Raw genomic sequence first — 21,677 nt, 5'->3', positions numbered from 1 at the left:
GACCATATATTGATATGAAAAAACCAAGTAGAATCTCAGGTTTCCTTTTTCTCTAGGCATTGAGTCTCAAAGGTACGGAAGAAATAGCAAAGATGTAGAAGCAGCTGTTCCTTGTGTTCCGCGACTTTCTGAACTGCTGATTGCACATGAACAAGGAGAGGATAGCGTGTGCCAAGATCTTCTGGAGGCAAAATGCTAAGTGGCTGCCACTAAAACAGCTGCCCAATGTAACATATTTCTCAATCACTAAACTCCAAAGCATCAGATGGCCCCCAACTCATATTAATATCCAACCGCAGAGCTCTTCAAATGAAAATTAAGTAGACTATTACAACAGTTTAGGTTGGAAGGTACTTCAAAGGTCAAAAACTCCAACCATCCCTGCAGTGATCAGGGAAATCTTTAAGTAGGCCAGGTTACTCAGAATCCAATCCAACCTGATCTTGAATGTTTCTGGGGATGGGGCACTTCCCAGCTCTCTGTGCAGCCCGTGCCAGTGTTTCAGTGTTTACTCTCTTCACAAAAAATTTCTTCTTCAATCTCAATTTGAAACTATCCTCTTTTTAAACTATTTTTGAAGCCACTTCCTGTTATTGTTTTGCTACTGGTCCTGCTAAAAACATTTATCCCATTCTTTCTTATAAGCCTTTAAACTATTGAAAGGTGGCAATAAGTTCTTCCTGGAACCTTCTCTTCTCCAAGTTGAACAACCCCAACTCTCTCAGCTGTTATTTAGGTGAGAGGTGTTCCACCCTCTGATCATTCCTGTGGCTCTGCTCCATATTTTGGAGATGCCTTATGGTAAAAGATCTGCTGAAGAATGCTGCTGTGTATGGAGACCAAAACTGGTGTTGGTGGTGGAAGAACCCAGTGAAAACACATCCAAGGAAAAAGTCTGAGATTTGGCCATGGGAAGGGGAAACAGTGTTGTGCTTACTGTGAGCATCCAAGGGCCCGTAGCTTGCTCCTCCTGCCCCACTCTTAGAGGTTTCTGCCAGCCAAACAGGGACAGCTGAGCAGGATTGGTGCCAGCCCCACGTGCTGCCTTGGCCCACTCAAGCAGAGGAAACTGCTGCCAGGTTTTGTGGCAGACAGGGAGCTGGTGACCGGGCCACTTCCTTGGCTGGCGTGCTGTGGAGGAAGACCCCAGCCAGCGCAGGAAATGGGGGCATGCCAAGGCAGACACTGCTCTTCCTGCAAGCCAGAGCTGAGTCCATCTGCGCTCTGCCACTTGTGGCTGTGTGTTTCTGACTGCTAGAGGAATCCAGCTTGACCCTGTTAGAAGCTCATTTTGGAAAATCATGGTTCATTTTTCCTTTGTCTCTTTCAAATTGGTTTGTTTCTTTTTCCCTTTGGGCAGCATCCATTTCTCAAATTAGCGGAGCCTCTCTCCAGCCTCTTCTGACAGCCTGATTGCTGTCATCCCTGCAGTAAAGTGATGCAGGAAGCAGAGGAGATGACCAGGAGCACTTCAGCATTACTTTCTCCAATGCCAGCTGGCAGCCACATTCAGAATAAAAATCCTAGACATCCCCAAGTCTGTTGTGGGATTCCCTTCCTTGTCACCCAGGGAATACTGCTCTACATTCATTTCTGAATTGGCCACTCTTGCTCCAAGATGGAAAGTCCCTCCGGTGGGTGTTCTGCGGGGTAGAGAGGACCTGTGCTTTCGGAAAAAGTTTTGGAAACTTGTTTGATTTTCTCACTGGTGACTGTATCACCTGCACAAATGACAAAGAGAGATGCTGGTTTAGGGAGGCAATTCCAGCATTCTCTTGAGGTGGAACTAGAGGGCTGTTGGAATTTCCTGAGACTGCCCTATGTGGAACATCATCTGTAGTCCTGCTTTTGCAAGGAGACTGTGTTGCTATTAACGGTTTGCTTGTCTGTCCCCTTGTTGTAGATGGAAGGAGTTGGTTGCACTTGAGAGAAGTGCCACTCCTCACTAGTGTGGGCATTAGAAGTGGTGGCACAGACAGCAGAGAAATCGCAGCCTCCAAAAGATCAGCTAAAGGAGGAAGTTGCTCTGGCAGTGCTAAAGCTACGCTCACCTTACTCCTAGGCAACACCAATGGGAGAGGGAGCTGTCCTAGCAAGACTGCCCCAAATGCTGCTTCTGGCAGCAAGCTAAGATCAAGACTGTGGTGGTGGTGGTGGTGGTGTTCTTGTTGTTCCTCTGCAGAAATGCTGCCCTCGTCTTCCAGGTTTGCTGTCCGCAGCAGCCAGCCCCCAGGGTTCTGGAGAAGCTGCTCCAGGACTTCTCTCGCCAAGGGCACACACTGTCCCAGGTGTGCAGAGACAAGGCTGTGCTGGCACAAGAGAATGCTGCCCTGAAAGCCCAACTGGCAGCTGCAGAGCGGGACCTACGAGGCCTTTCCAAGCAGCTGGCAGAGGCCAGGTAAAGGCAGGAGAACACCCTGGGTAGGACATTATTCAAGGTGTGTAATTACAAGGTGGTAAGCATTACATCGGGGTTCACTACCACCTATGAGCTCTCCAAATGTTTCTCAGACAGAGAGGTGTTGAGACATGAGAAGAAACAAAACTATATAGAATGACCAGAGAGCACTGAAATCAAGAGGTGTGGCAGAGCCCCTGCCAAAGGAGACCTGACACCCCCAAGCCCTGCCAGTGCTGGTGCCTACTGCTGCCACAGAGACCTGTGCTCCCCGGGGCACTTCTGTGCCAGAGGACAGCCAAAGCCCACGTGCATTGGTGTCTGTGCACCCTTCTGCAGGTGCCTGTTGGCAGGAGCACCTGGAGCAATTGGTGGCAACACCTGGTCTTTGTCAGAAGGCAGAAGCTGTTGCTCCTTCCTGGAATGATTTTTGCTTGGAAGTGATTATCTGCAGCGCAAAAACCCCATCCACTGTTGACCTTCACAGCACAATTAGATTCTTACAAAGATCCTGTCAAGTTTCCTTGTGTTCTTCTGACTGTTTCTTGCTTTCTGACGGCATCCACCATCTGATGCCCAATGCTTTAGGTTGCTGCCTGTCTGCCTGTGGCCAGCAGCTCATGTCCAAACACATCTCGGTGTGTGCTGGGCAAGGGAATGGACAGGAACTCACAGCGATCTTCCCTGGTGAACCAGCGAGCAACCTGGGCAAGTGCAAAAGAAAGGGATAACTCTGGGATGAGACAAGCTGTTCTGTGTCTCTGATGATGCTGCCAGCACCATGAAGGAAGAGCCAAGACAAGGACTGGAAGCAAACATATCCTGCCACTTTCTGCTCTTCCATGGACACGGAACACACTTGTTCCCATGGCTCCAGGAGACCTGATCCAGAAACAAGGGAGGGCCATGCATTGGAAGGGAACAGCCTCCAACAAGACCAGAGCAGAATCCTCTCAGCAGAGCCTGAGCTTGTGACCTTGGCCATCAGTTCAGCAGACACCAAAGTGCTTCCTTCTCTCCGTCCCTGAACCTCAGCCACACGAGTCCTGCTTTCCTTCAGCATCTGCTGCTGCTTCCTTCTTTCTGAGGAAGTTCTCCATGTCGAGTTTAGAAGCACACGCTGCCTTTTTTTTGAGGTGCCTGAATGGAGGAGAGTGTCAGCAGCTGCAGCCCAGGACTCGTGTCCCATCAGTGTTTGTAACGATGGCACCAACGCTGCTGCCTTGGGACAGCCGGGTGTGGCAGGCGAGTCTGCCCTCAAGCACGGCCACTGAAGTCAGTCAGGGGGACAGGCTGCAGCTGCAGCTGCCAAGCGTGGCTGTGAGGCTGGCAAGGCAAGAGAAAGCCATGGCGGCTTTTTCTGACACTCTTTGCCAAGACACATATACTCGTGCCCACAGCATCCTGTCTTTTGGCATCCTGGCTGGTGCGGATGCCTTCCCGAGGAGGTATAAGCCCTTTGGGAGCTGCTGTTCCTGTGCACACCCTGGTGATTTTTCTGGTGTGCAGAGCCATGATGACAGCAGCGACTCTGCAGACCAACTGCAGGAGACATGTCCTTGCATGGCAGCAGCAGCTCTGTGAGCCCTGAGCACAGTGTCGGGGGGGGGTCTCGGCCTCTCCTGAGGCACTCGGGCAGCTGGACAGCAACGCAGGAGAGCTGGGAGCAGCTGCCACAGCTCCCAAAGCCCAGCCAAGCCCAAGGGGCTGCTTTCTCCAGCCCCACGCTGGTGGGTGTGGCTGCAATGAAACATTTGGATTCAGACTATTGACGGTTTGAATGGTCAAAAGAAAGGGGTGGGAACAACAGAGTTGGCCCAAAACTAAAGAACTCAGATGGAAAATAAAACAGATCCGATGCCTAGAAACCCAACGCTGTACTGAGACAAACTCCAAGGACACAAAACAAGGTGGGGGGTGTGACAATATATCCTCTCAGGGGGAGAACTTTCTAGAACTATTACCATATAATGAGAACAAGTAACCACTAGGGGAAGAGAACTTGAACCAGTCAGCATAACCAGTAAGGACTGTGGGAAGAACAGTTAGGTTTGCCCCTGATTAACATATTTTCCTGGTTTGAAGGACAGGTGTCTGCCAATAAAGGCAGAAGCTTTCCTTTGAAATAGAGACCTGAATTCCACTCCCCCCAAATATTATAAACGTTTGAATCAAGGATTCTGAGGCAGAGATAAGGGGTGAAGAATAAGAGCTCTTTTACTAATGTATCTAACTGTACAAGCAGGAACAACAGCAGTTGTTAAAATTACTAACAAAACAGAACAGATTACTCGGTTCCAGTCCTTTCTTTAGCTGTGGGCACGCTCTCTCTCGGCAGGAGCGGAGGCGGGAAGGGGCGGCTGCGGCCGCGCCGGTCTCAGGGGGGAGCGGCTGGAGAGGGCAGCTCCTCGCTCACCGTTGGGTTCTGGTGCTCAGCTGTGTCCGCAGAGACTGGAGGCTGTAACAGGGCAGATGCAGGGCAGGTGATGGCAGAGGGTCTGGCTCTCCTGCCTTCGGCCGCGTGGCTCCAAGACCAGGGGATCCTCCTCCGAGCTCGCTGGAAACACGAGTCCCCTTCGGAAGCATGAGAGCCCCTCTCCAAGCCGATCCCACCCACCCCTTTTGTCCAGAGTCACCAAACATGCGGGGTGTAACTGGCCAGCTCCATTGGCATGATAATGGGAAAAACTCTTTAAATTGACACAGTAATAGGAAAACACTCAACCCCCAACACAAATGCTTTCCAGGGCTTGAACTCAACATCTGGCTCTTTCTTGGTGAAATCTGACAGATTTTGTGTCTCAGCCAGGCCAACTTCCAATACACTGCCAGCACAGCTTCAGCTGTTGCCTCCTCCTCACCATCGAGGGGTCCCTGCGAGCACCACAAGGCCTCTGAGCGCCAGGTGATGCATCTCCCTGGCCTCTGCCCACTGCGCCTCGCCAGCAGCAGCCAGGGGCTGTGCTCCTGCAGGGCCTGCTCGGCCTCCTTGTCCCTCCTTGTCCCTCCTTGTCCCAGTGCAAACCAGCATGGGCACCCTGGGTGTCCCCACCGTCCTGCTGAGGCCAGGCCTCCAGAGCGTCTGCCGCAGGCCCCGGAGACGCGTCGGGGAAGCGCCAGAGCAGCTGGGTGGCAGGAGGAAGGTGGCAGGCTGGGGGCTGCTCATGGCCTCTGCCACCCAATTCCTCAGGGCTTCCCACCGAGTCATCCACACAAGCCCTCCTGTCCCATCACAGCCTGCAGCCTCCCACTGCCACACACATCCCCCTCAATCCTTCCCACTGCCTTATCCTGGCAGGCTTTGGCAGCACCGCATCCCTTCACGCCTCCCACTGTCCCCTGCAGCCATCTCCAGGGACCAGGCTCTCAGGGATCCCCGCCGCAGCTCCAGCCTCGGCCCAGCCGCTGTGTCGGAAGCCTTAAGGCTTCGGCAGAACCACCAAAGGCCAAGGGGCTTTTGGCCACTTTCCCTTGAACAACGCAGGCTTGGCCAACTTGCCGAGCACAAGCACCCTTTTTCCCCTCTTCCCCATTGGCCTGAAGACTCTGGGCACCAAAAGAAAGCTCCTGGACCTCTGTGTATAACGACAGCAGTTTATTAATCCTATTAATTCCTAATTACCTAACTAAGAATTTACTAATTTACTAAATTATTTACAGTAGGTTGAAATAAAGTACATGAAGAAGAAGAGAGGTTTTCCTGCAGGCTCAGATGGCCCCAGCAGATGCACCCTCCCACATCAGTTCTCCACAGCACTCCAGCAGGAGAACTGGCCACGGCCACCCAGGGAAGGCCGTGACTTCCAGAGCCTGCGGAATCGATCTAGCATCCTCTCGAGTCGGGAGGAGGGAATGCTCTGTACAGCCATGTTTATGTACAGAGTTTGAAGTGCCAGGCATGAGATGGCAGGGCTGATGTCATCTGCCATGTCCTGAAGGGCTGGAAGAGAGACAAACAGAGGCACAGTCAGAGCCTGCATCTGCGGGGACCTGGGGAGACCCTCCTGACCCGTCCATGCCCGCCAGCTCTTGCCACGGCCTGGAGGCAGCAGGAGACAGCAAGGAGCAGCTGGAAGGTGCTGGCCCCGACTCTCCCTCGCACAGGCCCCTGAAAGGTCTCTGTGCTCTGCCCACGCCGCCCCTGGTGCGCGCAGGGAGCAGAGCCCTCCGCAGCCGGGGCAGGGAACGCAGCTGCCAGCGCCAGCCCCCGCTGCCAGCCCGCCGGCCTCACTCACCCCTGCTCAGGAGCTGCAACTCTCGCTGCTGCTCTCTCAGGAACCGCCCGGCCAGCCCTGGCAACACAGAGCCCGTCACGGCCCCAGCGGCACGGCTGCCCCACAGCGGCGCTGCCAGCCCTGTGGCCGCCGCACCTCCTTCCCCTGCAGGGCTCAGCCCGGGCCCTCGCCGCACCCTGCCGCCCAAGGGCACGGCTGGCACAGGGCGGCAGCAGCCCCGAGGCCAGGCGGGGCTCCACGGCCCCGGCCCGGATGGCAGCAGCTGCCGGGGCTGGGGCCGAGCTGCGGCGGGGCGGGGAGGGAGCCGGCCGTGTGCTCACCCAGGAAGCGGACGGCCGCCTCTCGCAGGGGCTCCTGTGGGCTCCGCAGGTACGGCAGGGCCTGCCGCAGGTGCTCGGCCGCTCGGTCCCTGTCCTGTGCCAGCTGCGGAGAGCGGCGGGAGGGAAGGGTCGGGGCGGGCTCTGCCCCTTGGGCCCGGGCTGCCCTGCCCGCACAGCCCCGAGGGGAGCAGAGGGCCCGGCAAGGCGCGGTGCTGCCCCGCAGCAGAGCCCGCCTGGGTCGGGGCTCCATCAGCTCCTGCCCTGGGGCCACAGGAGCCTGGAGAAGAGCCTGCCTGGGCAGCCCGGGGAAGGGAGCAGCGTGTGGGGCGCAGGCTGGTGCCCCTGGGTGCAGCACTGGGCAGGGGCCACAGCTGCCAGCCCCACAGACTGGGCACCGTGGGCAGGGGCTTCTCCAGGCTGGGGCTGGGGCTTGCAGGCTGTCCTTACCAAGCACTCCCCAAACCTCCACATCTGAGCAGTCACCACCAGGTGTTCCAGATCCCTCCTCTTGAGGAAGCTCACTGCAGCAAGCAGCGTTTCCCGAGAGGCCTGCAGAGAGCCAGAGATGGCACTGCAGCCCAGGGCACAGGAGCTGCCTCCCTGTGCCAAGGCCACGAGGAGACTGGAGCCCATGAGGTGCCAGGGTGCAGGGAGACAGCTGAGCATGGGGACACCAGCGGTCAGGAGTCCTCACCTCTGCCACGCGCACGTTCTCGTTGTGGCAGTTGAAGAAGAGTGGGAGCAGGCTCTTGCTCACAAGCATCTTCAGGGCCTTTTTCCCCTTTGCCTCTACCAACCTCATCACATCTTGGAAGAGGCGAATGGAGAGCAGCTGCACTTGGCATTTGTCCTGTTTGAAAGGAAGCAAAAGCCCTCCACATCAGCTGCTCCAGGCCCCTCTGTGCACAGGCCCGGAAATCCATGGGACACCACACTTGGGGGCAGCTCCCACTGGCCGTGGCTGGGGACACAGAGCCTTACATTGTCCAGGAGTGGCCAGAGCGCTGCAGCCAGCCGCAGGGCGATGGGGCTGGGTATGGCGAGGTCTCTTTGCGGCAGCAGAGCGCTGAGCACGACGGCGCTCGTCTCAACAATTTCTTCATCTGCATCCCGCAGCAGGTCCACAAGGCGTTCAGTCAGGCTATGCATTCTTTTGTTCTGCATGGAACACAAGGCTGGGCAACCCCATGCTGCTGCTGCTGCCATGGAGACCAGGGGCCGCAGGCCTGTCCTGGAGCAGTCGGGCAGCTGGACAGCAACGTAGGAGAGCTGGGAGCAGCTGCCACGGCTCCCGAAGCCCAGCTAAGCTCAAGGGGTTGCTTTCCCAGTGCCACGCTGCCAGCACAGCTTCAGCCGCTGCCTCCTCCTCCTCACCATCGAGGGGTCCCTGCTGAGCACCACGAGGCCTCTGAGAGCCAGGCGCTGCATCTCCTTGGACTCGCTCTGCAGGTGCCTTGGCATGATCTCCAGGATGCCGTCAGCCCATTTACTGAAGTCCACGAACTCCAGGAGCTGGAAGGCACAAAGCAGTGACCGAGGTGCCCAGCTGGCAGGAGCTCAGAACTGCACAGGGCTGCGCCATTCCAGGCAGCTGCCCCATTCCAGGCTGTGAGAGGGCAGAGGGGTGGGAGTCAGCTCAGCGGGGCAGCGCTGGCCATGGGGCTCACCTCCACAAGGAACGCCATGGCAGGCAGTTCCCAGTCTGAAATGCCTTGGCTGAGTAACTCCAAGAGATAGGACACGATGTAGTGACACCAATACACGGAGACACCGTGCATCTCCCTGGTGGGGGGAAAAGACGCCATTGCCCCTGAGCCAGGCAGGCAAAGCTGTCCCAGGGCTGACTCCCAGAGGCCTGGTCTGTTCCCGAGCACCCCGTGGGTGCTTTGTGAGGCGTCTGTTCCGGGCACCCTCCTCCCAGCCTTTTCCAGTCTGCTCTTCATTCTCTTTGTGACAAGGCCCTCTCATCCATGGCCACAGGAACTGTGTGGGGCACCCTGGGCACAAATGGCAGCAGCAGCATGGAGAAGGGGGTCTCACCTGGCCAGCAGACCCACTGCATAGTGGTGGGTGCCAGCATAGAGCAGCGTGTCCCAGCCACCCTTGCGCTCCATGGCCAACACCACATGCTCACATTGCACTCGGCAGAGCAGCACCTTCAGAGTCTGCACTGCAAACCTGTGTGCAGAGCAAAGCCCAGGTCACACTGGCAGCCTTGACTCCTGCCTTGGGGCATGGGAGGGATGGGGAGACTGGCGGGACTGGGATGGGGCACCTTTGGGGGTTGGTGGCAAGGCCGAGTTGCTTCTGGCATTCCTTCCAGAAGGTATCAACCTCCTCTGGTGTATACAGTGTGCTGATGTAAACTTGGAAGAGCAGACGCAGAAAGAGAGAGGGGGAGTACTCCAACACTATAGGTGGGCACCAGGTCCAGTTGAAGACATTCCACAGTGTCACGGTTGCCTGCAAAAAATAAAGCACCCAGAGACAAATGTAGGTGCCAAGACATCCATGTGCAGGGCCTGAGCATGCGAGGGAGAGGCCGGAGGAGACACCATGGGAGCAGCCAGGCTGGTGCCCCAGGTTCAGCGCAGTGCCTGAGGCAGGCAGATGCAGTTGTGGGGAGGTGGCCTAGGGGCAAGCAGAGGTCAGTTGCAGGAACTCACAGCCAGAGCAAAGACTCCTGTGCTGTCCCCATCAGAGGTGTACACAGAGGTGTCCACTGGCCAGGCGCTCAGCACAGTGATGAGGATCTGCAGCGCCGGCTCCGCAGTCCCCGTGGAGGTCAGGATCACCCCCCACATGGCCGCAGCAGCTCTGTGGAGTCAGAGCTCTGTGTCAGGGGGTCTCGGCCACAGCACCGTGGCCTGGGCTGCTGCAGGGACCTGCACTGGCCGTCAGCCCTGCCTCTGCCCACTGGCCCTGGCCAGCAGCGCCCAGCCAGCTCACGGGGGTGCAGCCCCGTAGGGAGGGAGCGTGGCAGCACGCTCAGGGGCTGACATGGCAGCACTGCAAATGGAGGGGCCGCAGGGGCATGGAGCTGTGCCCCTGTGTGGCACTCAGCAGGGACAGGCTCTGCAGGGTAACGGGGGATGAACCCTAAGCCCTCAAGGCAGGTGGGGCTGCCCAAGGTACCTGTCACCCGATGGGGCCCAGCGCAAGAGAGTCATCAGCACATCCCAGGGGTATTCCTTGGTCAGCTCCAGAAGGGCCTTGTCCAGCCTGTGCCCAGCAGACTCATTGGCCGTGAGCCACTTGTGGATGTACCTCACCATGGCTGGCACCTGCAGAAGGCGTGGGGAGACCTGGAGACCTGCCAGAGCAGCAACTTCCCCAGCTTCCCCTGAGAAGTGCTGCCCTTCCCACCACGTTGGGCTGGGCCTCAGAGGCTGAGGGAACCCAGCAGAGCCGGCTTGAGGCGCCACACAGTTCCTGGGGTGAGCGAGCCCTGCCCAGAGGCTGCTTACTTGTTTTGGATTGGAGACACCCTTCTCCACAAGCAAATCCAGCATGGCAGCACTGGTCTCAGCACTGAAGAGGTGAAAGTTTGCCGAAGGCCCAGTGCCCAAAGCGGTGGCCTCTTCCCGCCAAACGCGCACGATGAATTCACAGATCATCTGCAGAAGGGCAGGAAGAGAGGGAGAATCCATGGAGTGCTCGAGGCACGGTGCTGGGCTGAGCAGTGACAGCAGGCCCAGCCCAGGAGGGGATGGCTGCAGTACCTGCGCTGCTCTGCGGAAGCGGCCACGGGCAGGGTCCTGCTCTTGTGTCCAGTCCATGGCTGCACCTGGCACAGAGCGAGCGCAGCCAGGGCTGAGGGGCTGCGGGAGAGGCCGGAGAGCAGGGCCCAGCCCTGCATTGCCAGGCAGGGACAGCCCCGGGATGCACCAGCCCTGTGGCCCAGCTCTGGCACTCACCCTCCTGCAGCAGCTGGAGCTGCTCCAGCTCTCCAGGCTGCTGTGCTGAGGTAGCTGCAGCCTCCTCCTCCTCCTCCTTCACCCAGGCCAGCTTGGGCACCATGGGGGGGGTCTGCTCCATGTCTCTGGTGTTAGGATGGCCTGCAGGAGAGATGCCTGGGAAAAGCTCAAAGATCAAGTGCTGCAGTTGTGCCTTGAAAGCACAGCTGCAACAGAGAAGCCTTGGGAAGGCTGAAGGACAGTAAGTCCTGCAGTCTGTCCTCGAGGGCAGCGGCTGCAGGGACGGCAGATGCTTTGGAAATGCTCCGGCTCGCCGAGTCCCGCAGTCTGGCCTCGAGGTCACCTGCACAGGTAGCACTTCGGGAAAGCTCCGGGTCAGCAAGGAACGAGCTGGCTGTGCGGGGGCTCCTCACAGCACCGCTCTCTCCGTCCTGTCCCGACGCGTGCACCGAGCACTGTGGCGTGGCCGTGTCGCTGCCAGCACCTATGTCACCGCGTGTCACAAAGGGTCACCCTTGTACGCTGTGTTCTGTTCCATCCCACGGTGACCACGGTGCTCTGTGTCACAAAGAGCCCTAGGACACACCCCCACGTGCCCTGGGGACAACCCCACCCCCCCCAAACTTGTCCAGCTTGCAAGGAAGATGTTCCCTGAATGTTGAGGACAGCCCAAGAGGAACTTGAGGAGCGGCTCAAACAACAAGCAGATGTTCCTCTGCTCTGCCTGCTCAGGGCAGCAGAAGGAGCCCCCACGGTTGCCGATGCAGCTGCAGCAGGAAGGGCACTGGGGCCTTCCAGAGAAGCTGCCAGGGCCTCTTTGGGACATGACCCGGTGCTGGGTGGCCGTCACACACGCAGGGCTGTGACACAGACATGGGACGTATGGCCCAGGACACGAATGCTGCTCGGAGCCCTGGGGCCAGGGCAGCACTGGCATCAGCAGGTGTGGCAGAGCCCCTGCCAAAGGAGACCTGACACCCCCAAGCCCTGCCAGTGCTGGTGCCTACTGCTGCCACAGAGACCTCTGCCCGCAGGGCACTTCTGTGCCAGAGGACAGCCAAAGCCCATGTGCATTGGTGTCTGTGCTCCTTTCTGCAGGTGCCTGTTGGCAGGAGCACCTGGAGCAATTGGTGGCAACACCTGGTCTTTGTCAGAAGGCAGAAGCTGTTGCTCCTTCCTGGAATGATTTTTGCTTGGAAGTGATTATCTGCAGCGCAAAAACCCCATCCACTGTTGACCTTCACAGCACAATTAGATTCTTACAAAGATCCTGTCAAGTTTCCTTGTGTTCTTCTGACTGTTTCTTGCTTTCTGACGGCATCCACCATCTGATGCCCAATGCTTTAGGTTGCTGCCTGTCTGCCTGTGGCCAGCAGCTCATGTCCAAACACATCTCGGTGTGTGCTGGGCAAGGGAATGGACAGGAACTCACAGCGATCTTCCCTGGTGAACCAGCGAGCAACCTGGGCAAGTGCAGAAGAAAGGGATAACTGGGATGAGACAAGCTGTTCTGTGTCTCTGATGATGCTGCCAGCACCATGAAGGAAGAGCCAAGACAAGGACTGGAAGCAAACATATCCTGCCACTTTCTGCTCTTCCATAGACACGGAATACACATGTTCCCAAGGATCCAGGAGACCTGATCCAGAAACAAGGGAGGGCCATGCATTGGAAGGGAACAGCCTCCAACAAGACCAGAGCAGAATCCTCTCAGCAGAGCCTGAGCTTGTGACCTTGGCCATCAGTTCAGCAGACACCAAAGTGCTTCCTTCCCTCCGTTCCTGAACCTCAGCCACACGAGTCCTGCTTTCCTTCAGAATCTGCTGCTGCTTCCTTCTTTCTGAGGAAGTTCTCCATGTCGAGTTTAGAAGCACACGCTGCCTTTTTTTTGAGGTGCCTGAATGGAGGAGAGTGTCAGCAGCTGCAGCCCAGGACTCGTGTCCCATCAGTGTTTGTAACGATGGCACCAACGCTGCTGCCTTGGGACAGCCGGGTGTGGCAGGCGAGTCTGCCCTCAAGCACGGCCACTGAAGTCAGTCAGGGGGACAGGCTGCAGCTGCAGCTGCCAAGCGTGGCTGTGAGGCTGGCAAGGCAAGAGAAAGCCATGGCGGCTTTTTCTGACACTCTTTGCCAAGACACATATACTCGTGCCCACAGCATCCTGTCTTTTGGCATCCTGGCTGGTGCGGATGCCTTCCCGAGGAGGTATAAGCCCTTTGGGAGCTGCTGTTCCTGTGCACACCCTGGTGATTTTTCTGGTGTGCAGAGCCATGATGACAGCAGCGACTCTGCAGACCAACTGCAGGAGACATGTCCTTGCATGGCAGCAGCAGCTCTGTGAGCCCTGAGCACAGTGTTGGGGGGGGTGGGTCTCGGCCTCTCCTGAGGCACTCGGGCAGCTGGACAGCAACGCAGGAGAGCTGGGAGCAGCTGCCACAGCTCCCAAAGCCCAGCCAAGCCCAAGGGGCTGCTTTCTCCAACCCCACGCTGGTGGGTGTGGCTGCAATGAAACATTTGGATTCAGACTATTGAGGGTTTGAATGGTCAAAAGAAAGGGATGGGAACAACAGAGTTGGCCCAAAACTAAAGAACTCAGATGGAAAATAAAACAGAGACGATGCCTAGAAACCCAACGCTGTACTGAGACAAACTCCAAGGACACAAAACAAGGGGGGGCGTGACAATATATCCCCTCAGGGGGAGAACTTTCTAGAACTATTACCATATAATGAGAACAAGTAACCACTAGGGGAAGAGAACTTGAACCAGTCAGCATAACCAGTAAGGACTGTGGGAAGAACAGTTAGGTTTGCCCCTGATTAACAAATGCTTTGCAGGCCTTGTACTCAACACCTGGCTCTTTCTTGGTGAAATCTGGCAGATTTTGTGTCTCAGCCAGGCCAACTTCCAATACACTGCCAGCACAGCTTCAGCTGTTGCCTCCTCCTCACCATCGAGGGGTCCCTGCTGAGCACCACGAGGCCTCTGAGCGCCAGGTGATGCATCTCCCTGGCCTCTGCCCACTGCGCCTCGCCAGCAGCAGCCAGGGGCCGTGCTCCTGCAGGGCCTGCTCGGCCTCCTTGTCCCTCCTTGTCCCTCCTTGTCCCAGTGCAAACCAGCATGGGCACCTCGGGGGTGTCCCCGTTATCCTGCTGAGGCCAGGCCTCCAGAGCGTCTGCCGCAGGCCCCGGAGACGCGTCGGGGAAGCGCCAGAGCAGCTGGGTGGCAGGAAGAAGGTGGCAGGCTGGGGACTGCTCATGGCCTCTGCCACCCAATTCCTCAGGGCTTCCCACCAAGCCATCCACACAAGCCCTCCTGTCCCATCACAGCCTGCAGCCTCCCACCGCCACACACATCCCCCTCACGCCTTCCCACTGCCTTATCCTGGCAGGCTTTGGCAGCACCGCATCCCTTCACGCCTCCCACTGTCCCCTGCAGCCATCTCCAGGGACCAGGCTCTCAGGGATCCCCGCCGCAGCTCCGGCCTCGGCCCAGCCGCTCTGTTGGAAGCCCTAAGACTTCGGCAGAACCACCAAAGGCCAAGGGGCTTTTGGCCACTTTCCCTTGAACAACGCAGGCTTGGCCAACTTGCCGAGCACAAGCACCCTTTTTCCCCTCTTCCCCATTGGCCTGAAGACTCTGGGCACCAAAAGAAAGCTCCTGGACCTCTGTGTATAACGACAGCAGTTTATTAATCCTATTAATTCCTAATTACCTAACTAAGAATTTACTAATTTACTAAATTATTTACAGTAGGTTGAAATAAAGTACATGAAGAAGAAGAGAGGTTTTCCCTGCAGGCTCAGATGGCCCCAGCAGATGCACCCTCCCACATCAGTTCTCCACAGCACTCCAGCAGGAGAACCGGCCACGGCCACCCAGGGAAGGCCGTGACTTCCAGAGCCTGCGGAATCGATCTAGCATCCTCTCGAGTCGGGAGGAGGGAATGCTCTGTACAGCCATGTTTATGTACAGAGTTTGAAGTGCCAGGCATGAGATGGCAGGGCTGATGTCATCTGCCATGTCTTGAAGGGCTAGAAGAGAGACAAACAGAGGCACAGTTAGAGCCTGCATATCCAGATCTTTTTCCATCTATACTCTTGATCCATCAGTAAACAGTACTCCCCCATAATGTAACAGTGTGCTTTCTAGATCTTCTCTTACTTTTGTCTGCTGCAAATCTATGAGCTCCAGGCAATTGTGCTCCAGCTGTGGTAGGGGTTTCCCAGAGAGAAACTGGGCTGGATTTATACTTTTAGAAGTGACTAATTCTAAGTTATCTGTATTCATTAATATGATTTCATATTTTAATATTCTGGCTTCTGTTAGCCACTGCTGGGCCCCTTGGCTTAGGACGGTTTTAATAACATGTGGTGTGTGTACTTTGATTTTTCCTTGTAATATTAACTTTTGAGCATCCTCTATTAAAATAGCTGCAGCTGCAATTGCCTGGAGACATAGCTGCAATCCTTTTGCCACAGGATGTAAGAATTTCGCAAGGTAGGCGATTGGCTTTCGACAACCTCCCCACTCTTGGGTTAAAACCCCATAAGCTACTCCTCCTTCAGTGTTAGTAAATAGATCAAACTCCTTTTTAAGATTTGGTAAACTTAAAACTGGAGCTGAAGATAATTTTTCCTTTAATTCTTTTAATTGTTCTTCGTCTTGGACTGTCCAATTTATAGGTTCGGGGCCTACGAATTTTTCATAAAAAAATTTAACACTTTGAGAATATTTATCTAGCCATAATTTGCAATATCCAAAAAGACCTAAAAGTTTTGTAATGTCATGCTTAGTTTTTGGGGTTGAGATAGATAAGATACCTGAAATTCTTTCAGGGCTTTATTTCTTGTACTCTTTTCTGATAATATGACCAAGGTAAATGACCTCCGATTCAACGAATTGTAATTTGTCTCGAGACACTTTTAAGCCTTTTTCTCCTAGAAAATTAAGGAGTTTGATGCTAGTTACTCTGACCAACCGTTGTTCTTTTTCGGATATTAATAAATCATCTACATATTGGAGGATTTGTGTTTCGCCTTCTGGAGTGAACTGTTCCAAATGTCCCTCTAGTGCTTGTCCAGAGATGTTGGGGGATTCGGTAAATCCTTGGGGTAAACAGGTCCATCTTAGCTGTTGTTTCCTTTTCCCTTCTGGATACTCCCATTCAAAAGCAAACCAGTCCCGGCACTTTTCAGCCAATGGACATGCCCAGAAGGCATCTTTCAGGTCTATGGTGGTGAACCATGCATGCTCCCTTGGAATTTTGCTCAGCAGATTATAGGGATTAGACACCACAGGGTGTCTAACTATGATTCTTAGGTCTTGCATTAAGTCTTTCTCTTAGGTCTTGCACTAATCTATATTTCCCTTCTGCCTTTTTAACTGCCAATATTGGGGTGTTATGGGGAGACATGCATGGCTCCAGGATACCTTCTGCTAGGAGATGGTCTATGACAGGTACCAATCCTTCTCTACCTTGCTGATATTGGGTACTGTATTTACTCTCCTGGGGGGGGTTCCTTCCTGCATTTGTACATTTATCGGTGTGATGTTTTCCCTTCTTCTGCCCACACTCGAGGGTTAATTTCCCCTAAGTCTCCTTCAGCTAGCCTCATGATGTACACAACCATCCTACCATTTTCTGGGATGATTCCTACCCCTAACTCAACCTGTAAATCCCTTCCTAACAAGTTCTTCACCAGATGAGGTAGATAAATCATGTCAGCCACACACTGCTTGAAATTTCCTTTTAATTCCACTCCTTCAATTATCAGGGCTCTAAAGGGCTTTCCTTTGACTCCTATGACCTCACATGTCCGATTGCCTATATGGACACCTACCGGGAGTTCTTTTAGACTAGATCTGTCTGCACTCGTGTCAACTAAAAATTCATAACTAAAATTTCGGGGACCAACGTCTAGGTTTATCAAGGGCTCTTGTTGATGGTTCATAGGGTCCCCCAAGGGATAGAGCCCCTGACACCCCTAATCCTCTCCTTTCAAAATTTTTTCTAGGGCCTCTTGCTCTCTCTCTGTAGCCCCATCTATTGTGATCTTCTTGCAGTACCTCCTGATGTGACCCACCTCTCCACAAAAATAGCATCTCCCTTGGAACTTCCCAAATTTTTGGATCTCATTTTCATTCCGCTTAGGGTTGGTGTTTGATCCCCCTGCACTTGGTGAGATTTTAGGTCCTCCATCGTCAGATCCAAATGGCTTCCCCAGTGGATTCCCACTTGCCCCTACGCATTCTCTCGCCACAGCCACCATAACCCGGGTCTTTGCTTTTGCCTTTTCTTCCTCCCTTCTCAAATACACTCTCAATGCCTCTTTTTGTAAATAGTTTATTCCTTTTTCCTGCCCGTCCTTATCTTTTCTACCTTTCTTCGAATGTCAGGCCAGGACTTAGTGACAAAATGAACTTTGAGTAATACTTGACCGTCAGGGCTATCGGGGTCTATATTAGAATAGAGTTGGAAATTTTTCCTTAGTCGATTTAACCAAGTAGCCGGAGTTTTGTCCTTTTCTTGCACACTACCAAAAGCCAATTTAGTATTGCTCTGACGAGGAACAGACTCTCTTATTCCTCTGATTATTAAAGCTCAATAGTTGACCATGTTTCTCCTCCCCTCTTCTTGATTAGGGTCCCACCCAGGATCTGCTAGGGGTAATTTATGATCACCTGGTAATCCTTGTCTATTTTCTCTTTCCCATATACGTAGGCCTGCTGCTCAGATCATATGGACCTCTTCAGGATTGAATAGTATACTGATGACAGAATTCATCTCCCTCCAAGTGTAAATGTTGGGTCCTAAAAACTGGTCCACTTGTTCTGCAATGCCCACTGGATCCTCCACTAAGTTCCCCATCTCCTTCTTAAATCCCCTAACCTCTGAAGTTATCTACAAACCTGACTCCACCAGCTATTCATCCCATGGGGACTTCTCTGAGTGGGAACATCTTTTCTACTCTTGCAGCCTTGGACCTAGTGTTACAATAGGGCCCTTCTAGGTACCTTCCATCTTGTGTAGGTGAAGAGTTCTGGTGATCACTAGGGGACATGTTACTGCTTGATGGGGATAGACTCAATTCCCAATTCAGAGGGGGTGAAGGAACTGTGCCTGGTGGAGGGGCATGAACCAAGACAGGAGGAGTTGGGGTGTGTGGGGATATTGAGGTTGGAGGTGAATTGGGAAGTGGAGATGCAGGTAAAAAGTTTTGGTTTGGGATGGTGGTACTGAGGGAAGGTGGTAATGGAAGAGAAGTGCCGGATGGTTGAGGAGGAGAAGAAACTAAGGATGGATAAGAAGGCGTGAGCCCTAGAAGCGGGGGCTGGGAGCTAGGTAAAGGGACTGAAGGCGTCTCCTGGTGGGCTGTCGGAGGAGGAGGGGGTAGGTGATCAAGAGGTTTGACAGGCGGAGGAGGAGGAGGAAGGTGTTCGAGGGAAGTGACAGGTGGAAGGAGGAGGAAGAAGGTGTTCAAGGGAAGTGACAGGCGGAGGAGGAGGAGGTAGGTGATCAAGGGGATCCCATTTACTTTTATTTCTCTCTTTCTCGTCTCCCTGTCCCTTTTGTTCTGCCACTTTACATATTTTTACTGGTTCTTTTCTTATGATATTTTCTTTCCAACAAGCCGCATATTCTAGTTGTTCTATATTAGAACCTTTCTAAGTTCTTAGGTATTGATTTAGTACAGAACACATCCAAGAGTCCTGAGTTCCAAACCACAGCCATGTACCTGGTAGATCTAGCTCCGGCCATACTTGGACCCAGTAGTGAATCATCTTTATTTTATCTAAGTTCTTCGTAGCTTCTTGAGCATCCCACTGGTTTACCATGATACCTAAGGGGCTATTAGGGGGAATGTTCTTCACCTTGTCTTTATTTTTCCTAATCCCACCCTTTCGGCTCATACAAGCCCCAGTAGTGACCACTTATTTGGGCCTAACAAAAACTTTACTGTGCCTCTACCTGAACGGATAAGACTGACAGGCAACAAAAACAGCAACTTTTTATTAACAAAAATTTGGCCCTTTCTAACTTATGGTATAAATTCTTTTACTGAACATAAGGTGCCCCTACCCGAACGGAAAATTTAATGACAGGCAACAAAACCCTGGCACAGGAAAGAGCCAGTAGAGCGAGTGTAGGGTCCTAGCAAGGGTCTCCCCCTTCCCCAACCAATGTTACACTGGAACAGAGCCGGTCTCTGTCGGGGCCCTGGTTGCCCCTCCCTGTACCCTCATCCCTGGGGGTTCGGTCCCTACGGGACGCCGGCTGCCCCTCCCTACACCCCCTTTTCTCACAAAGAGATGTCAAGTGTTGGGTCCTAGCGAGGGTCTCCCCCTTCCCCAACCAAGAGCTCACAAAGAGATGTTACACTGGAACAGAGCCGGTCTCTGTCGGGGCCCCGGATGCCCCTCCCTATACCCTCGTCCCTGGGGGTTCGGTCCCTACGGGACACCGGCTGCCCCTCCCTACACCCCCTTTTCTCACAAAGAGATGTCGATTGTTGGGTCCTAGTGAGGGTCTCCCCCTTCCCCAACTTTGGGCCTAGGCCCTAAGGAAGTGCCTCTTCCACGCTCTAGGCCTCAGGAGGCCTCAACCTCTTCCCCCTTTTCCCATCCGGCCCCCCGCGGGAGTCCGGAACCACGGTACTCAGGGGTCCGCACTCTCTTTGGGGGTCTGAGCTGCCAGCCCCCATCTCATCCACACCACACTCGCTTGCCTTCCGTGCCTGCCACTGATCTCATTCCCAGCTCCCTCCCGCATTGTCCTGGTCGCTCGATGTCTGGGTCCGGGGGTGGCCAGCTGTCCCGGAGGGCCTCTTCTGGGTGGTGCTACCCCATCGGAGGTCCTCTTCGGGCATGGCCTATCACTGATGAGCCCCCAAAATTCTTATAAATAAGCGCAGGGCCAAGGCCTTTATTAAAAACAGCTCTTTTAATAGAAAAATGGGGGTTGCAGGGATGCAGTGCCTGCTGCTGCAAAGCCAGTTCAACACCAGAGAGGAAGTTCCAGTGCAATCCTGTCCAAAGGCAGGGTTGGGAGTTCCAATCTCACGAGCACATCAAGAACTCAGCGGGTAACTAATCAGTCCAGGGTGGTCACTCCTTCTGGTCACCTTTTAGATGATGGCGAATGGACAACTGCGGAAATGGCAATGTTCTGCAGTGGCTGATGACGCAGATCATTGGATAGTGTAGTCTATGGGTTTGAATTTGGTATTAGCTCACTGTTCTCGAGGATTGTTCTTCTTACTGGAACTTTAGCTAGTGATGGTATCTGGAAGCCTCAGAGACATTGCATATTAGGCGTCACTGGCTTGATGGACACGCAGCAGCAGGGCCGGAAATGAGGCAGGGGAGAGGGCGGAAATAGGGAGTAACTGGGACGAGGGAATGCAATAAATTGGGGTTTGAGGGTAAACTAGGGATTATACACTTAACTGGGGGAGAGAATATAACAATATTGATTAAAGAATGAACTGGAGTTGTACTCAACAGACAACAAATAAGAACCGTGACTTAAACAGTAAGATAAGTAACAACTTTTTAACCATGACCATTTACTACACTCCTGACCCGTCCATGTCCCCCAGCTCTTGCCACGGCCTGGAGGCAGCAGGAGACAGCAAGGAGCAGCTGGAAGGTGCTGGCCCCGACTCTCCCTCGCACAGGCCCCTGAAAGGTCTCTGTGCTCTGCCCACGCCGCCCCTGGTGCGCGCAGGGAGCAGAGCCCTCCGCAGCCGGGGCAGGGAACGCAGCTGCCAGCGCCAGCCCCCGCTGCCAGCCCGCCGGCCTCACTCACCCCTGCTCATGAGCTGCAACTCTCGCTGCTGCTCTCTCAGGAACCGCCCGGCCAGCCCTGGCAACACAGAGCCCGTCACGGCCCCAGCGGCACGGCTGCCCCACAGCGGCGCTGCCAGCCCTGTGGCCGCCGCACCTCCTTCCCCTGCAGGGCTCAGCCCGGGCCCTCGCCGCACCCTGCCGCCCAAGGGCACGGCTGGCACAGGGCGGCAGCAGCCCCGAGGCCAGGCGGGGCTCCACGGCCCCGGCCCGGATGGCAGCAGCTGCCGGGGCTGGGGCCGAGCTGCGGCGGGGCGGGGAGGGAGCCGGCCGTGTGCTCACCCAGGAAGCGGACGGCCGCCTCTCGCAGGGGCTCCTGTGGGCTCCGCAGGTACGGCAGGGCCTGCCGCAGGTGCTCGGCCGCTCGGTCCCTGTCCTGTGCCAGCTGCGGAGAGCGGCGGGAGGGAAGGGTCGGGGCGGGCTCTGCCCCTTGGGCCCGGGCTGCCCTGCCCGCACAGCCCCGAGGGGAGCAGAGGGCCCGGCAAGGCGCGGTGCTGCCCCGCAGCAGAGCCCGCCTGGGTCGGGGCTCCATCAGCTCCTGCCCTGGGGCCACAGGAGCCTGGAGAAGAGCCCGCCTGGGCAGCCCGGGGAAGGGAGCAGCGTGTGGGGCGCAGGCCGGTGCCCCTGGGTGCAGCACTGGGCAGGGGCCACGGCTGCCAGCCCCACAGACTGGGCACCGTGGGCAGGGGCTTCTCCAGGCTGGGGCTGGGGCTTGCAGGCTGTCCTTACCAAGCACTCGCCAAACCTCCACATCTGAGCAGTCACCACCAGGTGTTCCAGATCCCTCCTCTTGAGGAAGCTCACTGCAGCAAGCAGCGTTTCGCGAGAGGCCTGCAGAGAGCCAGAGATGGCACGGCAGCCCAGGGCACAGGAGCTTACATTTCCACACCCAGCATCTCAGTGGCACCAACGGCACTAATCCCCCTTGTCCTCCAGGAAATCTTCCTCTTCCCAAGGA

General features: G+C 55.2%; 1 protein-coding gene across 1 annotated transcript; it reads right to left on the bottom strand.

The window, feature by feature from the left end:
* Positions 1 to 5,975: 5,975 nt before the first annotated feature.
* Positions 5,976 to 11,754, bottom strand: LOC130264951 (maestro heat-like repeat-containing protein family member 7). Its single transcript, XM_056513637.1, has 15 exons — positions 10,871 to 11,754; positions 10,676 to 10,740; positions 10,421 to 10,570; positions 10,089 to 10,237; positions 9,620 to 9,770; positions 9,229 to 9,416; positions 8,994 to 9,131; positions 8,621 to 8,735; positions 8,328 to 8,465; positions 7,935 to 8,111; positions 7,648 to 7,803; positions 7,401 to 7,502; positions 6,954 to 7,056; positions 6,634 to 6,690; positions 5,976 to 6,338 (listed from the first exon to the last, which is right to left on the bottom strand). The coding sequence occupies exons 1-15, from the start codon at positions 10,989 to 10,991 to the stop codon at positions 6,139 to 6,141; spliced, it is 2,010 nt and encodes a 669-aa protein (XP_056369612.1). The 5' UTR covers positions 10,992 to 11,754; the 3' UTR covers positions 5,976 to 6,138.
* Positions 11,755 to 21,677: the final 9,923 nt, after the last annotated feature.

This window comes from Oenanthe melanoleuca, chromosome Z, assembly GCF_029582105.1.
Source record: "Oenanthe melanoleuca isolate GR-GAL-2019-014 chromosome Z, OMel1.0, whole genome shotgun sequence".
Taxonomy (NCBI): Eukaryota; Metazoa; Chordata; class Aves; order Passeriformes; family Muscicapidae; genus Oenanthe; species Oenanthe melanoleuca.
The sequence above is the reverse complement of the archived record's forward strand: the minus strand, read 5'-3'. Positions and strand labels throughout refer to the sequence as shown.